The sequence below is a fragment of the Mytilus californianus genome, unplaced genomic scaffold (assembly GCF_021869535.1).
Source record: "Mytilus californianus isolate M0D057914Y unplaced genomic scaffold, xbMytCali1.0.p SCAF_6, whole genome shotgun sequence".
Lineage (NCBI taxonomy): Eukaryota > Metazoa > Mollusca > Bivalvia > Mytilida > Mytilidae > Mytilus > Mytilus californianus.
In genome coordinates, this window is record NW_026262712.1 from 105,523,581 (window position 1) to 105,549,294 (window position 25,714).

The window sequence follows — 25,714 nt, forward strand, 5'->3', positions numbered from 1 at the left end:
ATAATGTAAGTACCAAGAAAATAATAGTAAGTACAAAATATTTGTTATCCATTGGTTATGTAAGGTAAGTGTCAAGTACTTTGACGTTCATTTCCTTCTTTTTTGAGAGAGAGAGTTCCGCATGTTTATTTCTTTCTTTCTTTGGGTGTTCCGTGTGTTTGTTTATTTCAATTATCATTTACCAGACATTTTTTAGCGTCGTATGGCAATTGATGTTGTGAAACATACCCTGTCAATTCACTTGATTCAATTTATATAGGCTATTTGCGAGCCATGAATTAATGAACTATTAACTTGCAATTTTTTTTTAATTGACCTTTTTTCTAAACTCTATTTTTTTAATTTGCGATTTAGACCTTGCCATCTAGGTCAGACATTTGATCGTAATTAAAGGATGTAAGAGTATCTCTACGACTTGTTTGAGGTTGATGTCCTATTTCATCTCTTTTGTGACCTTTTATATTGAATGCATGAGAATATATGAAATACAAATACTTTTATAAGTAATAATAGAAAAAGTACAGATTGACTACAGTCATATATAAAAGTTATGTGTAAATGCGTAAAAACTATTTGTATTCATTATTTTGTCGCAAATAAAGTGAAGTATCTCTTGGAAAGATGTGAAGTGTTTTAATTTAGTGTTGTCATGCAACAAATAAGTGTTGTGTTATTTGCTTGATACATAGCGTATTCTGTCTTAGTAATAAAGCAGAAAATGTACGTGGAAATGGGTTGCATATATATCGTGCGTGTTGTTATGTTTTATTTTGTTTTGTTGACGAATCCTTGTCTTTCTGCGATATGTAATAATAAAGCATGTCCAGGTATGATTTCTATGCCTTTAATTGATGGCGTGAAAGCTACATTAAAGGCTGATTTGGATACAACGGATTTAAACAACCATCTGAAAGCATACATTGAACAACACATACAGGAAGGTGTACAAGCTGCTATGAAAGATGTAATGAAACAACTTGTTGACGATGGTTTGGGAGAGGCTCATGTTATAATTAATGCCACAGCTAGGGAACAATTTAAAGGTACGAACTTATGTTCTTAATATTTTACTTTACTAAGTCATCACGGTCATGTTTCTTCGAAATGTATGTCGGTTCGATCAAACTCCTTTAAAAATAGTGGGAAATCTAGCGTTGTTAACTTTTTCTTTAATATAGTGGATAATTTCTGTGGATAACTAACAAAAATTCGATTGCATCTGATTTCCAGTCCTCCAAATTATGTAAATGAGTTAAAATAAGATTAACTTTAAGAGATGTTTTGTAACGTTCAAATAATACGAAATTCACTACGAGAGCGCCTTACTTTTTGTCGGTTGAATGATTAGCCTTCAGACTTCTGCCAATGAATTTTTACTACCGTCTTAACGTTTACTACACTTTATGCCTTTTTCAAATCCATGTTCACGGGAAAGGAAGCCTGTTTTTGTTTGTCAATGTGAGGTTCCGGACGTATATCGAAGAATCATACCTTGTCTGACTTACGCAAAATAAGTTTTATCGTTTAATTATATAGTTTTTTCGTAGTTCCACCAATATGCATTTCCATCAATATATTAAGTGAAGATCCAGGAGTAAAATAATTGGTATATATGACCCTTAGATAAATATAGATTCTACGACTGCATCGAGTGTGATACGATATTTATCCACTCGAGACAGTTAAATTTTCAAATTTAAAACGCGAGGCTCGCCGAGCATTTTAAATATTTAAAATTTAACTGTCGAGGAAGGATAAATATCGAATTACACGAGATTTGGTGGTGGAATCTGTTTCTCTAATGATTTTCAAACAATATGCAGGCAAACGTATTCCGTCTTTTCGAATGATCTGTAAAAAGATGTGTTCTTTCTATGTGACGTCATCAGGCATGGTCGCCTTTTTTATGCCGTCACAATAGGAAGTTCAGAGGAAAGCAAGTAAATTCGACGTCATAATTGGATTTTTAACCAATGAAGAACTGAGATCAAACGAACCACACGTTGGTTAAATTTTTTTATACAATGGGTGCAGAAAGGGATAAATTGACGAAGAATTAGAGAAACATTAAGATGGAACAGATCTAAAAATGAGCGTTTTAGCGTCCCCATCGCACTTTAGAGTCCTACATATATATTTACATCAACTCCCTCGGTAGTCTAATAAAAGCGTGCTTGTCCCGTATCTGGGCGGTATTGGATTCCATGTTATAGTCCTGAATAGACATTATTATATAGTTGGTAGACGAAAATAAGCCATCAATCAATAAGTTATATTTATAGATCCATATACATTATGAATGGTTTTATAATTTAAGGAATAGGTGTGACATATACAAGATGGGGGAGAAAGGCTTGCCCAACAGGCGCTGAACTTGTTTATACAGGTAATTAATGTTTTTAACGTTTTCATAATAAAGTTTGATTGAACATTCATTTTACTTTGATTTTAAACCCTGTTTACTTAAATGTATAATAAAAAATTAAACTTCTACCTTTTTCATACGTTTTCGAAATAATAAGTGCTCTATGTTTTTAAATAGGGAGGTGTAAAGATTTGAACGGTAGTGTCATTGAATATAGTTGATACCGACGGTTAATGCAATCAGGACCTGTGTTAATGTTTCTTAATTTCAATAAAATGCCGTTTATATTTGTAAGATTTTTAAATACTGTGACGAAAAACAGTAATGATACGTGTACATTCAAAGAGTGGACTATACAAAGATCGTTGGATTTATTGTGCTATATAATAATTGGTATTATACAAAGCTTGCAAAAAAATGTGTTTTGATATAGATAAATTTCATTAAGTGTAAAATTGGAACGAAGTTGAATTGTTTATTATTTTACGGGAATCTTCAAATTGTTATGTGGTTATTCTGGTTGTTTTTTGGACGGTTTTGATGGGCTGAAATTTGAAAAAGTGTAAAATTGGAACAAAGTTGAATCGTTTATTAATTTACGGAAATTTTCAAAAAGTAAGGTGATTATTCTGGTTGTTTTTTGGACGATTGGCTGAAATTTAAGTAAATCAAAAGCATTTGTGTTTTTTTAAATACTGGTTAATCAAATTTTTGAATTTCTTAGATCTGCGAAAGCGGTATTGAATCACATCTGTTCTATCGTTCACGTCTTGTTTTTCTACATATTGAATACCCCATTTAGGTTTAGTTCATGTTAAAAGATATGTTAGGCGTTCAAGTATTGGCATAGGGAAGATTGAGCTGTAAAGCGAGCAGGAAAGCTTTTCCTATCACTGATGACCGAACGATACTATTGGAAGATAATAAAAAGAAGTTCTGTCATCTGTTTGGCATCGCACGGGAATATTTTTGGATATTAGATATGATAGTAGATTTGTAAAAATTGAAAAAAAAATGTTTCTTTACAGAAGATTCTAAAAGTAAAAATAATGAGTATTTACGTATATTTCATATTATGAATCTATAACTTTAGGACAAGCAGGCGGTAACTATTTTGACAACACAGGAGGTGGAATCAACTATTTGTGTTTGCCAAATGATGCAGAGATTGGACAACGACAGTCATATGACAACTCCCAGCTTTATGGTGTTGAATACGAAATTCATTCCCGTGTTAAGCCACACGGATGGCGTACCATGGGTCATATGGAGGTTGCATGCGCTGTGTGTCACAGTAGGCGCAAATCATCTAAAATAATAATCCCAGGTATATATATCACAAAAGATATGATGTATCCATCCATGACACAAAGTCGGTATTTCCACAGCAAAAAAAAAACACAAAAAAGCAAAGGAACTGTGCTTTAATTTTGTTATTTTATGTTATTCTCTTTCTTGTGAATGACTCCAAGGGTTGAATTGAGTATAGAAATGTGATCATCTCTGTACTTTTATCCGGCAGGAAACCCCCATGCTTGAGAGGGGTGTTCGTTTGGCTGTGCGGTTTGTATAAATGCACAGCCTCGTCCGGTCAAAATAGGGACGTGAAAGCCCTTGTCTCGTTTGTTTAGGGAGAGTGCCACGCTGTCTTATGCTATAAAGAACCCTTTTTACAAATATTTGATGTGGTTCGTAAATGGACGATGCAACAACAACTTTATTTGATCACTCAGACACATTACAAACGTGTAACATGAGGAATACAATATTTACATACATACAATTAGTACAATACAATGTAAAATTTCTGCACCTATCCAACAAACCCTCACCTTCCCACCGTTAACCTCTGTAAATTTGTTCTCGTCTGAACATGCATGAACTATTTGCCATTAGACGTTAACAACAATAAATCAACTAATCAATATCATGTAAATGGGGATATCTAAAATCAAACGGAAAAAAACCGAAAGACTGCGTAGTCCTAATGTATAAAGTTTAACTATTTATCGTACAGTATATTTTATATAAGGGTACATATATAAAAATATGGAGATATGGTATGATTGCCAATGAGACAACTTTCCACCAAATTTTAAACGAAGTGGATGTAAGCAATTATGGGCAACCGTATATGTATATTCTTTAAAGGGCTATCCGGAACATTTGTTTTTTGTGTCTTAAGGGGTAATACCACCATAATTTCCCTATCAATCTTTGTTAAATTGGCATTTTTCAAAAAATTGTTCAGAATTTGTTTGTTTCAAATAATGAAATACTTGGCATGAATAAACTTTTTAAGTTTTATCCTGTCCAGCACTAAAGTAAAAATTTCACACAGTGTTTCATTGATGTAAGAAAATAACCATCACCGGAAGTAAACCAAGCAAGTTTCACCCTTTTCCCCTTGTTTACAAGCCTCAGTAACCAAGTCTCCTCAATTTTCCAAAATATTCAATGAAACACCAAATAAAAAAAGAATGGTGCTTTGTTATATGTTTATGATCCAGAAAAATGTTCTGTAACGAAATGCAGGGTTACTAGTAGTTTCCTACAACGGTTAAATTCATGGGAATATTTTTTTCGACCCTTTTTAACATGAAACTTGATGTGACGTACTATGTTTTGGTGGTATTACACCTTGAATTAATTTAAAAACGTTTCGTTAAAGAGACCGGAAAATGTGTTTGAGTGAACGCGCTCAAGCAATATCTTTTTGTATCTCAAGTGAATCGAGTCTTTTATCTCATTGGTCATTTATAAATACATAGATACACACACAACTGGACAGTTTCCAAATAAATATCAAAACTGAATATTAGGTCTTATCATAACATACTAGTTTAAAGGGAAACTTCGCAAAAAAAATGAAAAATTGATATTATGTTCATTATGTATAAAAAAGCACAAATTCATAAATATTAAAGTTTTATTCTGCTAGATGAGAGATCACCATCGATTTTAAATTGAGAGTATCAATTCTCTGCATGCGGCCATTTTGTCATCTTCCCGGTTTACGAAACCACTTGATAACTATAAACCACAAAGGACCAAAACCAGCAGTAACCTAACGTAGTCGTAATTGAGTGTCGATATCTTGTCAAGCGTACGGTTGTTTTATTCGACAAGGAAAGCATAAACAGATAACCGGGTCACAAAAATGATTATAATAGACATGATTGTGCAACCTTTCCTAACTAACTTGATACGGAAAATGTAATTTTTTTTTTTTAAATAACTATGGTCTGTCGTTTTTGAAACAAGAAATTTAAATGGGAATTAGTTAAAAAGTCAAAGTTCAAATCAAAAATAAGTGTTCCATGTAATATTGTTTTCGAAAATCTAATTTGTTCATAATTCTTTTAGTTTCATGTAATAAACTTATTTAAATAAATTCGGACCTTCCCTTATCTGATCACCAGCATGGCTAAAGGAATTATTCCCAGAGGTATTGTGAGGTGACACGTCCAGGTATTCAAGTGATTTCCTGTCGGGCCAAAAAAATCTTATCACACAATTACATGATGCAAGTTCGTGCATCACTTCACTTATGAGGGTATTGATCAGTGTACACGGCCGATAACTTGTAACTTTCCATTTTAAAACTATCAGGTGTAATATACATCTTTGTCTTGTGTGTCCGATAGTGATATAGTATAGTCATTACTAAACTCATACGCTTGTTTACAAATAACATTTCTGGTGTAAAGAATTATATTTATGAAAATCTAAATAATTCCCCAAAAAAGATTTGATAAAATAAAAATCTATTTACATATTTTCCAAAGGTAAATTGGGGAAAATGTCAGTATATACTCGTTGTCAATAATTATGGACATTTTGACACATACAAATATTGATTTAACAAAAATGTACGCACTTGTCGATCATTGGTTTGTACGCCTAGATACAAACTACCGGAACTATAGATAGCCGCAATTTAAAATATAAACATGTATATTGAATATAAGAGAGAAACATCCAGAACCAATCTGAATTAAATACAGGTCGATATCTAACTTGCTTTGGTTCATCGAAGTTATGGACATAGTAAAATCACAGATTTATATTTCAATTAGATTGTTCTCGAACAGTTTAAGAAATTCGTCATCATCACAATTGTTGGGTATAATGTATAATAATGTGAACATGGTTCTATTAGTACCTTATGTCAATTTTCCTGTTCCGACATGCATGTTATATATATGCCACTGGACGTGCACTAATGATTCCCAAAAAGCCTATATTTGAAGAAATAAAGAAACTTCACTCCGGATAGACTGATAGTAGTTGTATTAACGTCTGATCAGCTAGGGGTTGATTTATTTATTTAGTTAGCTTGTGGGGGAATAAATCATTCCCAATATTACACTTATGCATCGTAAGTTACAAAATAAGAACGTTGTATTTATGAATTTACAAGAAGTTCAGTGATTTAAATTGAGAGAAAAAATCTAGTCAGAATTTAAATCGTTCCGGCAATTCCCCACCTAAGACTCCTCTAAAATCATGAATGGTCATGCTTCACAATCATCAGAATTTTCTTTGCATTGGTACATTCTGTATCGATAGTGATTAAGGTATAACAGAGCTACTTGTATATTACCTGTATGTGGTTAGGTGACGTCCCATGAGGTCTTACGTATACATGTTCACATTTATAATGGTTTCTGATATAACAAGGTTTTATGACATTCACACTTCTGCATGTTCTGTATACCAAATTCTTATCTTATTTTCAGACCGAATGAGGATGTGAATATTTCCAGGAAAAATATTAAGTATCAAATTAATTTCGGGATTTTTTCTTTCTTGGTATTAAATCACAGAAATTTAAAGAATATACTGCGTGTCCGCTTTAGGAGTATTTTTGTCATTTTAGACAGACTCTGGTTTAGAGTGGGTTTATGAATGAATGATAAGTCTTGCAAAGGTACAAGATATAAAGCACATTGAAAATTTATTCCGCCGGTCTGTCTCCATTCAAAAAGGAAAGTTGACGTTAGATTGATTCTGTTATTTTTTTTTAAACATCGTTGGTCAAATAGCTAGTATTTATACGTTGTGAGATTTAAAATATTTTAATAAAGGCATTCCCGATTAGGTAAATGTAAATCGCTTTGGACGGACCAAACTATATTAATGTAACTGATATAATTTTCTCTGCACATTTAGATATTCAAGGTTACCGATGATAATTTAAAATAGTACAGTTTTTGGTTTATACGCTCGTTTTCGGGGGCCATTTTTATTTATAGAATTATTTAATTGAAAGTAATTCAGAGTTTCGATTTTACAACAAAATACTCACCTATTTATTTCAAAACTGAGCTAACGCAAAATATTTAAAAAATATATAACAGCTATTCAAGTATTTTGCCACCATATTCCTCCCCAAATAATTTTTTTTTTCTGTCTCAAAACCCGCACACTTCCCTTTTATCATTTTTTTTTTATGTTTTTCACACCTGAAACGGTGAACCCTTGAGGCCTAGCAACACTCTAGTGAAGATCAAAAGATTAAAATTACATAATGCTAATCTTTTAATTATCGTGAATTTAACCACGCCTTTACCAGATAGTGTCAGTATAATACACATTGTATTTACACAGTACTAGCGGGAAATGTTTGCTAGACTGAAGCAAGGATTTGTATAGTAAGACAAATCCTTGACTGAAGTTAAAGGTGAGAATACAAACATGCATTTTTATTACACTATCAGTTATAAATGTTTGTTCAACATATCTACGGAGCCCTGTTGGTCTCACTCAGATTATAAAGTGTCTTTTAAAGTCCTGCGCTGATGATGTGTAAAGTCTAGCGCTGGAGATGTAAAGTCTAGCGCTAGAGATGTAAAGTCTAGCGCTGGAGATGTAAAGTCCAGCGCTGAAGATGTAAAGTCTAGCGCTGGAGATGTAAAGTCCAGCGCTGGAGATCTAAAGTCTAGCGCTGGAGATGTAAAGTCAAGCGCTGAAGATGTAAAGTCTAGCGCTGGGAATGTAAAGTCTAGCGCTGGAGATGTGTAAAATCTAGCGCTGGAGATATGCAAAGTCTAGCGCTGGAGATGTAAAGTCAAGCGCTGGAGATGTAAAGTCAAGCGCTGGAGATGTAAAGTCTAGCGCTGAAGATGTAAAATCAAGCGCTGGAGATGTAAAGTCCAGCGCTGAAGATGTAAAGTCAAGCGCTGAAGATGTAAAGTCTAGCGCTGGAGATGTAAAGTCAAGCGCTGGAAATGTAAAGTCCAGCGCTGGAGATGTAAAGTCAAGCGCTGGAGATGTAAAGTCTAGCGCTGGAGATGTAAAATCAATCGAATTATACGAATTCCAAACAAAAAGAAATTAGAAAATTCAGCAAAGAGTCAGAAACTCACTAAAATAAGTAAGAAAATACCAAAACGAGAATAAAAAAATTTATAGACGGAAGAAGAAATGAAGCACACTATGACCAGCAAACAACCATTAGATAGCTGATAGTGGGGGCATAAAGAACCCTCAGATAGCTAAAAGTGAGCATAACGAACCCTCAGATAGCTGATAGTGGGCATAGAAAACACCTAGATAGCTAATAGTGGGCATAACGGACCCTCAGATAGCTGTTTTTGGGCAAAGCGAACCCTCAGATGGCTGATAGTGGGCATAAAGAACCCTTAGCTAGCTGAAAATGGGCATAAAGAACCCTTAGATAGCTGATAGTGGACATAAAAAAACCCATAGATAGCTCATAGTGGGCATAACGAACCATTAGATAGCTGATAGTGAATATCCGTCGGATAAAAAATTCATAGAAATATTCTATTGTATGATTTACTTTTAATACAATAATCATATCAGAAATCCCTAAAATATAAATCGTACATTTTGATTTAAAAAGTTGCACGGCTGATCACTTTACTCGTTTAATTATTATATGGTAAATAGATACGCAAAATAGTCGTCGATGCGCTTTAAATCGCGTTATTAGATGATTAACGAACAAGACTTAACATGAGATTAAATCCACTCCCGGCATGCAGTTAGACTTAAACTACGTCACAGAAGTCAGGAAGTTCGAATAAATAAAATTAATAATTCCTAATTTTCTTCTTTATTAGTGTTCATAACCAGATAAAACTTGGTGAATATGTTTTTATGGTATTATGAACATAATAAGATGATAACTAAAAAATCGCGAATTTTCCTTTTAATAGTTATACTTTTATTGATAAAACTTTCAAAGATTGAAAAAAATGCAAAATGTAACATGTCAGGGTATAGACTACGTCCTAACGGATGGAACTCTTGTTATTTTGTAGGAAGACAAACTTGTTATAGTGACTGGAGTGCCGAATATAGCGGTTACCTGATGAGCTCGAATTTAGGACATAACGGAAGGAATGAATTTATATGCGTCGACTTGAATGCTGAACCATTCGATAACAGGTCTTCTAATGAAAATGGAGCTCTTCTGTATCCAATCAGAACTAAATGTGGAAGTTTACGATGTCCGCCGTACACCGATAATGCTGATGTTTTATGTGTTGTATGTACAAAATGATATTCTTACACACTTCATACACTGTATAAAATCCACTCAAACATTGATTTCTTCTTTTTTGTAACGCGTAGATATCGGTTCACAGGTTAATTTAGTTTAATTCAAAATTAATATAACTAGATTGGTCAACAGACTGTAATCCTTTTACACACAACACGGTACCATATGATACATTTTACACAACATTGCAACTACAAACTTATCAATATTTACAAAATAAATGATTTTAATTTCAAAACTATTTCACAGTTGGCGGGAAGTTCATTTGTATGCTCAATTCTTTTTTCCAATTTGAATGAAGTATTGTATAATTATATTGTCAATATGCAGCTAATGATGTACATTTTGTGTAGTCCTACTACAGTTTATAGACATAAGATTCAAGTTACAGGGTTTCGGCCCTTTGCCTAACACATTCCGTAGGGAAATATTGTTGACAATATTAAGGTAACCAGTAATGACCTGGCCAGCCGGATTACATATGAATGGGGTTCAATCGGTAATTTCGAAATGAAGTCATAACTATTGAGATCCAGCAACATACTTTTGATCGCTATATAGGTGTGGTATATATATAAAACTCGGATCGGCGTCCGGTCTCTAATCGACGTCTGTTCCTCAAATCGACGTCCAAATCTGACGTCATAATATAATAAGATTCAAAATTAACGGCCAATTTTATGCCCCTCTAAATCGACGTATTGTTTGTTGCCATCAAATCGACGTCCAATTTTTGTCTTTTCTAATCGACGTCCGTTGAAGTGGATGTAAGCAATCATATGCAACCGTATGGCCTTCAATGATAAAAACCATTTAAAGTCGGCTAAAAAAGGTCCCGAAAGGAAAAATGTAAAACAATTTAAACTAGAAAACTAACAGCTTCATTTACAACAAAACAATTCCAAAAAAACAAATATGACAGACATAAACCAATAACAACCACTGAACTACACGCTCCTGCAAATCGGGAAGCCAATGGAAAAGATTTCGCTGCGACCTTACTACGATTCCACTGCGACTATGCCGATTCGTCTTTATTAAGTTTCTACTACGATATTGATACGATTATATACTACGATGAGGAAGTCAATGGTACGCTCCTACTACGCGCTTGTCGTCCGTAGTACGACCTTACTACGATACTACTACGTCCTAGTCACGATAATTGCATGACCTCATTCTGTTGATACCTCTACTCTTAGTACCATGACCTCTAAGTGTTTTTGTTACCTTTGGCGGCATGTTTTCTCAATGGGAAGTCAAGATATTTATAGGAACGAAGAGCACAGTAACAACGTAGAGGAAACTTAGTGGAGTCTTGGTTCGTATTGAGATCGTAATGCGATCGGAAAGGTCTTGGTAGAAGCATACATAGATAGTGTAAGTCATGGTAAGGTCTTATTAATCGTAGACAAGATCGTAACCAGAATTTGTTACTGTCGTAGCGGAATCGTAGCAGCATCTTATCAGGATCACAGCAAGGTCGTGGTATGAACGGGAAAACGATGAAATATTGAATATTCAAGCCGACCATACCACGATCTCACCGCGATCTTATTTTTTATAGATCGTTGTGGGATCTTCATGGTCTTGGTCGAGTGTGACGGGGTCTTAAACAAAGACGTGAATCAACAACCGATTTAATGCAGATGAGATTAATACTTGATCCTTTTTTGGTCAACACTGCATTTTATCATGATGAGTGATTTGGATTTACTGGAGAAATTTTACTCAATTTTGCTAATTTCGTATTACATTATCCTAATTTTCTCTAAACTATAATTGTACTGATTATGGCAAAACTTGTTAGCAATTCTTAAAATAACTATTATTTCAATTATAAAAAGTGTACATTTGTGGTCGACATTTATGCCTTCTTCATAAATTATTCCCATATTTGTTTTTCTAAGTTTCTAAGTAATACTGTTTATTCATTAGTTCTGTTTCACATTTATGCTTAAAAACTCGTGTTGAAATGGCTTTTACGAAACGCATTAATGAATTGATGTATGAGGGTCTAAATGGTGTTTACAGAATAGAGAATAATGTCCCCTAAAAAATAATGAATAAAGAAAAATGAGCAAAACGAAAAAGAAAAGAGAATAACGAGGTGCAAAAGTTTAAAGAATGACTTGAAAATAAAAGAATTGGGTAATACAATACTGATAACAGAAATGAATGATGTACAGAATAAAGAAATCATCTTATGACAGAAAATTTTAATAGAAAAATCAGTTTCGTGAGAATTTTACAGAATTAGCGTTATTTTTTTTTTAAATATAAAGAAAAATGCCATAAAAATTTTTAAAATACAGAAATTAAGGTACTCCATCCATACCCTCGTTTGTCTCTCCCTTTATCGGGTAATAACCTTGAAATAAACACATAAATATCTATTGCAGTGGCAAAACCGATGACCGAGAACTATAGAAAATGCACTCTGATTATGAAAAGGTCGAGATAATCAATAGTAAAACAATGCCGGTGACGATACTGTTCTAAATTATATTTTAAACAACAATCGTGCATCTTAAAAGAAATTATTTGTTGAACTGTGTCATAAGAAGTATACACGCAAATACACGATGTTTTTTGTTCATTATTTATCAAGACAAATGCATTAGAAGCTTGTGAAACTGAAATTTAAAAAATCTTTTCTGCATATTGATAAAAAAAAATTGAAAAGAATCATGTGCATACAAAATCTTAAGATCTTTGAGGTCACCAATTTTTTGTGTGTTCCGGGCAGTCCTAAGCATGTTACAATTTCCCAAAATATGCCTATTTTGCATATCTGAAGTTTTCGAATACACGGGTCTGCTCTTATCACGTGAACTTTTAATATAGAAATGTGGTCTTTTCGTTAATATAACATTAAAAAGTCGTTTATGTGCAGAAAGATAAATATTTCATAAAGTAGGTTATCCGTTAAATAGATATAGGAAGATTTGGTATGAGTGCCAATGAGACAACTCTCCATCCAAGTCAAAATTTATAAAAGTAAACCATTATAGGTCAAGGTACGGCCTTCAACACGGAGCATTGGCTCACACAGAACAGCAAGCTATAAAGGGCCCCAAAAAATTACTAGTGTAAAACCATTCAAACGGAAAAACCAAAGTTCTAATCTATATAAAAACGAGAAACGAGAAACACGTATGAACTACATAAACAGACGACAACTACTGTAATCAGATTCCTGACTTAGGACAGGTGCAAACATTTGCAGCGGGATTAAACGTTTTAATGGTACCAAACCTTCTCCCTTTTCTGAAACAATAGTATAACATCACAACATAGAAAAACACACTATAAAATATCAATTGGAAGGCTTAACTCAATCAAAAAAGTAAATTAACACACAATGAACGAATAAATTTGACCTGTGACACCTGAATGCAAATACACAGTTATTAAAAAATTGGGCGTATTGCATTTCCGCTAATTTTTCAAAGTTACAATACTACGTTTCCGGAAACTTAAAGTATACGTTTCCAGAAATTGTATTTATTACTTTTCCGGAAATTTACCTGGTAGTAAATTATTAATATTTGAATATATGTTAGATAAATTATTTATTTCATATTTCTATACAAAAAAGGTTCTGGTCTTATATCTACAATATACTAGATATAAAAAACATGAAAGTTTCACCTTAGTGAAAGATGATGATGTCGGAATCGTTATATTTTTATGTTTCACCAACTTGAAATGTCTATGATCGTCTATGTACTACCCGAAGACTAACTCCTGCCCGAGGTAGATCATATTGACTTTGAATGTGCAATGCATACTGCTGTTATAAAAAATTCATGCTGCTACAATCAGTTGTTGAGGTTTCATTTAGGACAAAGTTCAATGTACTCCTTAATTATTTTCTCGAAAAAGTAATAATTTATTTTTTTCCGGAATCGTTACTGTTTTCTCGGAAAAGTAAGGTATTTATTTCCGGAAACGTAGACTTTTTTTGCAAAAACGTCATCTTTTTTTCCCAGAAAAGTAATGCCAATTTGCGGAAACGTAAAACGCCGAAAAAATTACAAGGGATAAAAAGTTAAAGTCAAAAGTAAATAAACAGGTTTAAACAAAGTTAAAGTATGATATCACTGTGAAATTTCAAACAATTTATAGAAAATCATCACTTTTGAGGTTTTTATTATATTTTTATAAAATTTCTAAAAAGGTCGTCTCAAATTCCCCATTTGCGGTCTTTTCGATCTATTCACATTCAATGTTTACATCGGGATACGGTCGATTTGAATTTGCTTAGTAACTTTATTTCAAAAATGTTAATCCTTGCTGCATATCAATCGATTCATAAAGCTCCTTTAGCCTGCTGTATTGGTCGTTGCTATTTTAGGAGGGAATTGATAACATTACATGGAAATTTTCTTTTTCAGGTTGCTGTTTAATAGACATATACCGGTTATGGATATAAGTTTTTTTTTTCTTTTTCTTTTGATGGTTGGTAAAATTTAAACGAATCTTAAATGATAATTTGAAAATCAATTATATTTTAGTATTCATTGTCTCGATTTGTAAGTAGCCCACACGTTTGATCGAATTGTGTAGAAGAAATGAAATAAATATTTTAAAAAAGGAAGATTTAACTTGAAAAAAAAAACAATTTATAAAATTTAAGATTTTTTAGTACAGATTCCAATAAGGTAAATATTGTTTTGCTATTATCCCAAAAGATATACCATTTTTATGTTCATATGAACTTCACCAAATTATAGAATTCCCTTTTGTAACTTCGTATTCCCCTTTAAATGGAACTATGATATGCAAACTGTTCTTAACTTTGTAACAAACTTCTATCAGAAATATATCGAGAAGGACTTAAACTCTAACATTATAAACTCAACTGTTTGACAATCGTCGCGCCAAAATCAATGCATGCTATCTTTCCAAGCAGATTTTTTTTATCGATTTTATCCGATTTTTATGAAATGTTAGACATACTTTAGAAACATAAAAGTTAGAAGGTATGGCACAATTGTCCATGCGTCATATATCCATTTCAGGTCACTACAGGTCAGTTACGTTCATATACTACAGCACACCGGAAGGCACGATATATAAGGACTCTCCTGTTTTGAAAATAGATCAATAAATATATAATAAAATTCTGTTTATAGTTTTCCTCCTCCCCAGATATGATTACTCAATGATACTACGGGGTCAATTTTTATTTATGATCGACATAAAATGTTGATTTTAACACTAGATAATCAATCGGTAATACACATTTCGGTTCAAGAATTTATTTGCGATTGTTATCTATAGCTTATTTAAGGTGACAATAAGTTGCTGTCAAACAAACTCTTGTTACAAAATCAAACTGATCAGATATCAAAAGTTAAGTTGTCAATCTTTATCAACAGTGCAATGTTCCGAACGGCACTTTCTTCTTTAATTCTGTTTGGAATCCTGATGTTCTGCACCTGCAATGCTGACGAAGTGGTTAATCTACCTTTGACAGGTGCAATGAAAGCTGTATTGAAAGCTGACTTCGATGTATCCAGTCTGAACGCACAACTGAAAACTTTTATTGAGAAGGAAATACAGAACGGTGTAGAGGCTGCCATGAGAAACGCAATGGAAAAGCTAGTTGCCGAAGGAATGGAAGAGGCCAATGCTACGATAGTATCTACAATTGAGGAAAGGGTAACAGGTATTTATTACTTTTTCTGTGCTTTTATTTATTAATTTTTCGATGTTTTATATTCCATAAGGATTGTAAGGCTTGTATATTTGGCAGTTTTGTTTTCATATTTATCATTAGCAAAAAACATAAACAGGGGGCCTGTTTCACAAAGTTATCTTAGCACAAACGTGCGCCATAACTAATTTCTGTCTTATTTCATTGGTCCTGTCCTAAATCTTTTCACAAATCAGCGTTAAAATGAGGCATACCTTATTTTTTATCATGACTTTGATTATATGAAAGTTTTCTGGTGTAAATAGGTGTTCCACAAAGATCAATTACGGAGGATAAGGGACAGAAGTAATCCTATAAACGTTCATAACATTAAAGAATTATATTCATCTGCCAATTTCATGTGTTCAACTGTTTAACTAATGCAACGATAAAAAACCTTCGAACAAAATTAAGAAGAATGGGGAATGTATAAAGATGGTCATGGCAGTGTTACTTGTTTACATATTAAAATGTTCAAAATAATTTATTTTACATAAATAAATAAAAACGCGTGACGGATAAGCTAATATAGCACGACACTACATTTTCAAGGCCGTGATAACTGGTCCTTCTTTTCGTCAATTAATGTGTGCTTTGGTGAAAGTGAAGGGGAGAGGATATATGTATAAAAGTATAAAAACAACGAGAGAACAGAACAATTTCGGGTCACCTGATTGATTTTGTGCCATAAATAAATACATCATTATCCTTCGATTTCTTTTTCCATTTCCTAGGTAGAAATTAAAAAAAAAAAACGGAATATTTTCCAAAATCTGAAAAAAAACATCGTAATGATAAAGACTAAGTAGAACTAGTACTCTAGTGAATAGTTTTAGTAATGCACTGATAATAAAGCCTACATAGTTAGTATAAGCATCGTTGTTTTCTCCGGTGATTTGGACTTGCAGGTGTAATTACATTTTAAAGCTACTGTTTTTAGATGAATTATTGAAGAATTGTAATTCCTTAAGCTATCTGATAAGAGGAAGCTACAAAACTTATCAGTATCTGAATCATCCTGAGGTACATTAGTATTGGGAGATATAACATGTTTTTTTTAATGTGATATTTGTGTCTGTTAACGGGCGATAACTCAAATGTGTAACATGTTTTACCACCCGTAAAAATGCGTAATACGTATATCTGATGTCTCTTTTAACCTATAATAAAGGTCCATGTTTAGTAATATATATAAATAAAGGTGTCATTGTAAAGTAAATGGTGGCGATACTTTATGTCGACTATTAGAATTTTTCACTGATAACTAATTGATATTATTACCCGAGGACATATTGTTTAGTTTATTATATTAATCTTACTAACATTTTACAATGTCCTAAAGGCTTTCAAATTTAGTATCTTGTTTATTAACACTCCTGTTAGTTAGACTGTTACAATACACTATTTAATTTACAGCTCTCATTTTACAAAGAAGTGAAAAACACATTGATTAAATAATTAAAAAAATATGTATAAGACTGTCATATAGAATTACGGGAGACGGTTATTTACAGATGAGAAAAAAATATTTAAAAAAATGAAAACCATACAAAGGTAAACGAGGAAAAAAATATCTACATGTATTTAAAAATCTTGGACGTCAAACTAAAAATTTTCGGCCATTACTACAGTATCATCGGCGCAAATTATTGCTTCGCATCAATATCTATTATCAATCTGATCTGATTGTCAAAGTCCGATAACTGTGTAATCTCTGGAATGACCAAAGAATTTGAAAATCAAAATAAAACTTTCATCTAAATTTTACGGTGATGTTGTTTACCGAGCCCGGAAAAGTTAACAAACCTTTAAATAAACGTATTCTAAAAGGTTACCAATTCAACACTGTAATTAGATCTTTGAATATTGTTTTTATTGGTATATGTATTGATTTTGTTATCAGTAAATTAAAACCATATTTAATATTATTGTTATACACATATGCAAATTCACGGTTCTACAATCTGAATACTTATATTTTGGCTTTGCACAAGGTCATGTTTTTCTCTGACTTAGTTTTTTTTTCTTATATTTTACTGTTACACCACTGTCCAAAGTTAGGGGAGGGTTGGCGCCTTCAAACATGTTTAACCCAACCACATTCTCTATACGCCTGGCTCTAGTCAGGAGCCGGTGGTTGAGTTGTTGTCATTGGTTCATGTCTGCGATATTTGTTTTTCGTAAATTGTTTTGTTATAAATAAGGTCGTAAATTTTTTCAATTGAATTTTTTTCACATTTTTCATGTCGGGGAGTTTTATAGCCGACTATACGGTATGGGTTTTTCTCATTGTTGAAGGCCGTCCGGTTGCCCATAATTGCTTACATCCATCTCATTTGAAACTTTGGTGGATATTTGTCTCGTTGGCAGTCATACCACTTATCCTTATTCTTATATTCTATCAATCCTAATGTTCCGTTTAAGTTTTGTGGGAATTGGTTAAAGCAAACATTTATAGGAAATATTCATGAATGAACTACAGCAAACTATAATACATCCCATCTAAGACGAGCTTATAATACCAAATTAATTGAACTTTGAGTATATACACAAAGGAGATTACTAACACCTTTCCCATACTTTAGCAACCACATAAACTACATCTTACGTAAAAGTATGACACAGCAAAGCATTCCAAAGCTTTTAAGAAAGCTAAAACTTGTAACAAATAATTTTATGTAAATATCTAGTTCACTTTCTATATCATCAGAAACCGATTCCAACCCTGATATATTTTTACTTGAAAGGAAGTCTTGTAATTCATTGTAACATCGTTTTGATGATTTGGTAGAAGCAAAATTCAAAATACTATTTATGCATTCTTTTCAAATTGTTCTCATGAATTGGATAAAATGGATATATTTTTACTTGTTTACAGATGCTAGCTATGGTGTAGCGTACATTAGATGGGGAAGAAAAGACTGTCCTGCTGGAGCTGATGTTGTTTATTCCGGTAAATCTTATATATTATCATATTTATTTCAAAAACACTTTACAATTCAACAAACACTAAATTTCAATTCCATCAGGAAATGATATAGTTCAGTTCATTCGACCTTTTAACGTCTCCGATAATACATACTTGTACTCACATGTTGGTTTCACAGAAAACTCGATATTGCCTAGGCCCTACCTTGCGATATCTGATAATCAAATAATCAGACAAAAATTAAAGAAGTAATACAATATTCAAATGATGTCAATATCAAGTAGTTGTGATCACGTGACCATTCATTCGTGAGATCAGTCAGTTTTTTACCTTAAGATCAGGATCAGGATCATTCATCATCCGTGTTAATCTTCAAAGAAGTTTCAAACCGAACATAGTACCAAGTCAGGCATATGACAGTTGTTTTCCATTCGTTTCATGTGTTTGAGCTTTTGATTTTGTTATTATATAAAGGACTTTCCGTTTTGGATTTCCCTTGGAGTTCGGTATTTTTGTTATTTTACTTTTTCCTTTGTACTTTTTCTAGGAAATGCAGGTGGTAATAGCTACAATAACAAAGGAGGTGGCGTTAATTATCTTTGTTTGCCGAATGATCCAGAAAATGGTAACAAGCAGTCATTTGACAACGATCAGATTTTTGGTTCTGAATATGAAATATCAGAAGGTCGGAAGCCATATGGGTGGTCCTCTACTGATTTAAAACAAAAGGAAGTACCTTGTGCTGTATGCCGGAAATCGGGCAAATCAACTGTTGTGATGATTCCAGGTAACTATTTGACTTTTTCGTGAAGATATTTCAAAATATATTTTTCGACTTCACATTGGAACCAATGTCGTTCGTTCTCCTTACTCATAAACCTTCTTCCATAAAACAACTGTAGGCAAATTGGAACTAAACTTCATCACAATAAGTCTTAGTCGTATTGTTTAAAAGTTATATCTTAAAAGTTTGATAAAAATCGGACAATGTATTTTAAGATAATCGCACCATACACTTAACATGATAGCCGTCGGTACTAGTCGAGATAGAAAAGTTACGATTTAAGGCCAAAATGGTCTTTAAATTAAAAATATATTTGCAAATTTCTCTTAATTGCAGAATTAAAGTTGAAAGCTATTTTAAAATGAAATGTGGTATGATAGCCAATGAGACAACTAATCCACCAGAGTTCAAGTAACGTGCTCTTTTTGCGCTAATTTGGCGTAAAGTAAACATAAATCAATCAACTGATTTGAATTTGCTGTGCACTTTAATAAAATACTATAGTTTTGGTTCAAATATTTTCTGATTGTGTGTTATATTGCCATGAATTGACATTAAATTCAGTAAAGTGTCGAAATTACACTAAATCTTCATTGTTAGACTCGTAAATGTTACAGACAGTTATTCATACAGTAAGATTTTTTTTTTTACGTTTATCTATTCGCTTGGGAAATTTTATTTTAGGCGATGTATGTGCTTTATGTTAGTTCAACCAAAATATGCCAGGAACTTGCTCATGACCAAATATTTACCTTCGCCATTGATTGTCATTATCAACCATTGTTTCCAGCAATAATAGTTAACATTTCATTATTTATAGGAAGAAAGACGTGCTACAGTGATTGGAACGCCGAATATAATGGTTATTTGATGAGCTCACACAAGAACCATCAAAGGACAGATTTTACATGTGTCGATATAAATGCCGAACCATGCGACAGCAGGTCTTCCAATGAAAATGGTGCTTTGTTTTATCCAATAAGAACAAAATGTGGTAGTTTAAGATGCCCACCATACACAGATGAAGCAGATTTACTTTGTGTCGTTTGCACAAGTTAAGACACACGAAAACTGTAGTTACTTTTGTTTTTATATTTTGGTTTGCTACTATCTGTTTAAAGGTAGAGTCTAGAATTATTTTAACCAAAAAATATGCATTTAGTGTCGTTAACGTTTTTCATTCACATAAACCTTAGCTATTATTTGAATCTGTAATTACAATCTGTACGTTTTCACGTTCACCCTTTTAAATATATCATTCATGCATCATATTTTCGGAGCCATCTAAAATTAGTGGGTTTCTTGTTTTTTCTGTTCTTTTGTTTTCGTTTTTTTAATATTTTAAATAGTAAATAGAAATCAGAGCATTTTGTTTTAAATATTAAAAATCTTGCCCTTCTCACATTTTCCCCGTTGTAAAATATACTGGATGTGTTCCGGGATGTCATTTTTCATTTATGTCATATCAATATTTATTTATTTAATTATTGTAATAAACAATATGATTGCAACACACATGCCTGATTTAGTACATCGTTGAAATATCAACCCAACAACACAATAATACAGAAAAATATATCAACATACCGTTTTCAATAATAGCCAATGAACAATATAAAAAGTCAAGCTCTCAATCTCCCAAAGTCTAACCAAGTTAGGAATACATCTGATATAAAGTACCAAAGATCTGCATTCAAAACCAAGTTCCTGAAAAGGCGATGAGAAGATACCAAGGACAATCAAAACCCCAAAGTCGGAGAAAATCAGAAAAACGAAAAAATACCAACAACAGTCAACAAAACATTACACAGAAAACTAAAGATTGAGCAAAACGAACCTACAAAAAGCCTGGAAAGAACTCAGGCGTTCCGGAAGGGTAACCAGTTTCTGGTCAACTACGGTACCCGTCTTGTTTAAAGATTAAAGAAAAAAGCAAGTAATGAGTTTTTTAACGCTATTGTTGCATTGACGTTTACATCGTATTCAATTTTATTTAGATTTATGAAATGCCGGAGACGTATGTTACCCTTCCGAAGCACCTAAGATCACCCCATATTTTTACTGGGTTTGTGTCCCTCAGTCTTTAGTTTTATATGTTGTGTTTTGTATACTGTTATTTGTCTATTCCTTATCTTATCATGGCATTGTCAGTTTGTTTTCGACTAATGAGTTTGTCCACTTGGTCTCATCAATCTTCCATGCCATGATGTCTTCAGTTCTATCGAACCTATGTTGTATTGTTGCCAAAGTTAATTGTATAATATGATTTAGTCGGGTCAGTACAAAAGGAGAAATTATTTCAGGAGGGGTTCATAATTACAATTTAGATTAGAAGATTAAACCCACAAAAAAGAAGATACCAGAGAGGACAAAAACGTACGTAAAATAAGACATACGCCATTATTGCAGAAAAAGACAAAAAGATAAATAACAGTAAAAAAAAGACATTGAATACTAATTGATCCTTTGAGTAAACATATTCTAAAAGTTTATTAATGTAATATTGCGCTAAAATCTTTGAAAATTGTCTTCATTGATTTTGTTCTTAATTAATTAAGACATTACTAAGTGTGTATTGTAATACAGTTATAAAAATTATTTTACCTATATTTTGTCGATACTTATACTTTGGCCTTGAATGTCATGTTTTAGAAGTCTTTACCATAAATCCGTTGGTCGTGAACTTATTGATATTTACTAGCTTCCAGTTATTGTGAGCACACTAAGATCGGTACTGTGTGTCTTTTGTCTTTTTTATTGTGTTTTTTAGTGCTTCTGTGTCAAGCCCCTTTCCAACTTATATTTACAGTTTATACTTGTGTTGTGCTGTCCGAGGTTAGTGGAAGGGTTGTAAGCTCACAGACATGTTTAACGCCGCTACATTCTTAATGTGCCTTTCCCCAAAAGTCAGCATGCAAGGATCCTGTAATTCAATAGGTGTCGTTGATTTCTGTATATCATATTTGTTTTATGTTGGCTTTCTTAGCATTAATAGAGTTGCTTGGGTTTTCTTTTATTATTTTACATTTTTTCATATCAAAGCATTTTATAGCTTAGTATGCGTTATGGGTTTTGCTCATTATTGAAGGTTGTGTTATTTCAGGGGATCAAGTAGGATTTGCTAATGGCTCTTCTAATGCATTTGTCCTTATAGAAGCGGAGTATGATGATTTTGACATATTAGCTTTTACCGAGTCTTGGCTAAACAATAATAACACAGACGAATCAATAAAGTTATTAAATTATCATAGCCCTCTCCGTCGAGATAGAGGATCACAAAAAACAGGCGGTGGAGTTGTCGTATATGTTAAAAATTATTTAGTTGCACATCGACGCCAAGAAATAGAAATGGACAACCTTGAATCTGTGTGGCTAGAACTAAAATTACATTGTAAAAAAGTTCTCTTTGGGTCCGCCACTACTTGAGCAATTGAGGTATCATTGTCCTATCATTGGTCTTTTAAATTTTCCCAAAACCTGTCATAAATCTTTCAAACGTAAAATATGGTTGTATGATCGTGGCGACTATACAAAATATAGAAACATTTTGTCCGGAATCATGTGCAAAACAGTGTAGCCGAGACCATTGATTGGAGCGCTCAAATATCCCATTGACTGGGTCAGATTAGGTGAACGTCTGTAACGCCCACAACTCACGACGTATTTATTATAAACATTTAAACTGTGGGGTTGCCAAAGGGTCTCAGTATATATGTTACAGTGAATTTATATAATCAGGGATTATGTAGAATCCCTGGTTTTTCAGGGATTATGTAGAATCACTAAACTCATTAGTGATTATATATAATCCCTGAAAATGACCAGTGATTTTACATAATCACTGAACATTTTACTAATTATTTTACAAATTCCCTAATATGATTTCAGGGATTATCAATAATGAAAAAAAAAAAAAATAAGGGAAAGGTTTTACCAGTGATATTTTATTTAAATGTATGTTGAACCACAATATTTCACAAACAAATAAGTATGGCAGAGGAAAATACAAAATGCAAGCTATGGACAAGGAACAAAAAATGGTATTTTTACTTTGATGACAAAAGAAACAAGTAAAAAAGACTAAAATCCTGCTTAATTCTATCTGCTAACAAAGTATATATTTAAATTGTTTTAAGGCTGCTATTATCCTATATATTTCATACATATTACACTCTTTACAGCATTATGCAGTACTATAGGAGGGGACGGGGTTGGTGGGCATGGATCTAAAAATAGATAGTCTTCAATATTTGACGAAACAAATATATATTTTGTGAAAAGCAAAAGTTGTCAAAACTAGATATACAAAAACAGAAGTACCATTTATATGATTTACGTCTCATAAGTATACTAGTTTTTATAACAAATCAGTGGTTGGTTCGAGTTGAATTGAGGGCGTTGTTCATAGAGGGGATAAAGGACATGAAATTCAATTCTGAGAGAAATAACGCAACAGAATTCTGCTAGCATCAGCAATCAGTTCACGGCTCCTGATTCCCTTTTTTTGGGTACCTTCAGATGATTGTATTACAAACTTTATTTCTCTTAGACATGCCGTAAAATCTGATTCGATATGAGAAAGACAAGTTTTTTTTTAATGTGGATAGTGTAGTAAAACAGATGCGAATCAGGTAGATGTGCCTGTAGAAAAACAGGGCAAATGTGCAAAAGTTTCTGCCATCCAAATTTATTTAATGAATGTTTTAATATATTGTGCTTAACATTTTTGTATTTTGTGTAAAATATATTGAGGTTATCATTTTAATATATAGTGCTTAATATTTTAATTTTGTGTGACATTTTAAAATATTATGCCTAACATTTTTATTATACTTTAAGGTTATCATTTTTGTCGAGCCTGCGACTTTTGTCGCAGAAAGCTCGACATAGGGATAGTGATGCGGCGGCTTAAGCTTACTTCTTAAAAGCTTTATATTGTAGAAGGTAGAAAACCTGGATGCTTCATACTTTGTATATAGATGCCTTATGTTACGAAGTTTCTGTCTGTCACATGTCCATTGTTCTTGAACTCATTTTCATGGTTCAGTGAGTACTTGAAAAAAAGTTAAATATTTTTTGTAATGTTAATTTCTCTCTTATTATGAGTAATAGGATAACTATATTTCGTATGTGCGTACATTGTACCTTGCAGGGTTCCTCATGCCCGTCAGACAGTTTTCACCTGACCTCGGCCTCATTTCATGGATCAGTGAACAAGGTTAATTTTTGGTGGTCAAGTCCATATCTTAGTTACTATAAGCAATAGGACTAGTATATTTGGTGTATTGAAGGATTGTAAGGTGTACATTTGCAACTGGCAGGTGTCATCTGACCTTGACCTCATTTTCATGGTTCAGTGGTTATAGTTCAGTTTTTGTTATGATCTGTTTTTCTTATACTGTATGCAATAGGTCTACAAATTTGGTGTATGGAAATATTTTAGGATGTTTATAATGAAGTTTTATTATGATTTGATATTATAAATTATTTAGTTTAACTTACATTCATTTTCTTCATACACAAAACTGTTTCTTCATTTCAGTTATTATGCATAATCCCTGACGTCTTTTCTAGTGATTATACATAATCCCTGAAAATTTCAGTGATTATATATAATCCCTAAACTTACCAGTTATTTTACAAAATCCCTGAAAATTTCAGGGATTATGTAGAATCCCTGATTATACAAATTCACTGTAACATATATACGTACTACAGTGCACAGTATATTATATACATATTTTATTTGCGATCATAAAATGTACGAAGTCGTCCATTACTATGTAAATTGGGTCGATTAAAAAAAAAGCTAAATATGTTTCTGTTGCCAAGGGTTTTTCACAAGTATAGTAGTTAGCAGAAAAGATCATCAAACTATACATTGTATACTGAACTGCGGCCAAGCTTAGCGAAAGGTCGTGCAACATAATCAGTCAAACAAACTTTATTAGATTAACTCGTTAAGGAACGATCGTTTTCATTGGTCAATTCAAACCTTCGACCTCACACCTGCGAAAATAGAACACGCGTACTATAAAGCTGAATGGACTGATCAGTATTCACGTAGCCGGTCAAGGTCGTAAAAAACTTCCATCGTCGTATTCACGTACATGATTGTGTTCTTGATTATCCCATGGCAATTCTAGCTTTTATACATGTGCATGTAAAATTTTAAACTTTAATCTTAACAGTCACGTCGAAATATTTAATTCAACTGTCTCCTCCAAATTGGTTCTGGATTAAGGGAGCTACCATTTTATTTTGATTGGGGGTGGGGGACTTGGATGAAACATTTTGTCCTGCATTTTTTTTAGTTGTTATCTCTGTCCTGTCTTTCTATTTTTCAGTCTGTTAGGTCCTGACTATATTTATTAGTTTATCCTGATTTTTTTACATAA

The 25,714-nt window shown here is 32.8% G+C and overlaps 2 protein-coding genes across 2 annotated transcripts; both read left to right on the forward strand.

Annotated features, from left to right (window-relative positions):
* The first annotated feature begins 642 nt into the window (after positions 1-642).
* Positions 643-10,140, forward strand: LOC127706298 (short-chain collagen C4-like). The gene is made up of 4 exons (XM_052210818.1): positions 643-1,043; positions 2,318-2,386; positions 3,459-3,692; positions 9,658-10,140. Exons 1-4 carry the CDS (start codon positions 719-721, stop codon positions 9,897-9,899), a joined length of 870 nt encoding a protein of 289 aa, XP_052066778.1. The 5' UTR covers positions 643-718; the 3' UTR covers positions 9,900-10,140.
* A 4,596-nt stretch (positions 10,141-14,736) lies between these two features.
* On the forward strand, positions 14,737-21,923 carry LOC127705530 (short-chain collagen C4-like). Its single transcript, XM_052209857.1, has 4 exons — positions 14,737-15,576; positions 18,482-18,556; positions 19,080-19,319; positions 20,137-21,923. Exons 1-4 carry the CDS (start codon positions 15,291-15,293, stop codon positions 20,373-20,375), a joined length of 840 nt encoding a protein of 279 aa, XP_052065817.1. The 5' UTR covers positions 14,737-15,290; the 3' UTR covers positions 20,376-21,923.
* The last annotated feature ends 3,791 nt before the right edge of the window (positions 21,924-25,714 follow it).

Bases quoted from the DNA above. Each gene is read 5' to 3' on its own strand.
- LOC127706298 (XM_052210818.1), top strand. From the start codon at position 719: ATGTACGTGGAAATGGGTTGCATATATATCGTGCGTGTTGTTATGTTT. The intron at 1,044-2,317 runs GTACGAACTTAT...TTATAATTTAAG, and splicing joins AGCTAGGGAACAATTTAAAG to GAATAGGTGTGACATATACA. The intron at 3,693-9,657 runs GTATATATATCA...GTTATTTTGTAG, and splicing joins ATCTAAAATAATAATCCCAG to GAAGACAAACTTGTTATAGT.
- LOC127705530 (XM_052209857.1), top strand. From the start codon at position 15,291: ATGTTCCGAACGGCACTTTCTTCTTTAATTCTGTTTGGAATCCTGATG. The intron at 15,577-18,481 runs GTATTTATTACT...ACTTGTTTACAG, and splicing joins AATTGAGGAAAGGGTAACAG to ATGCTAGCTATGGTGTAGCG. The intron at 18,557-19,079 runs GTAAATCTTATA...TACTTTTTCTAG, and splicing joins AGCTGATGTTGTTTATTCCG to GAAATGCAGGTGGTAATAGC.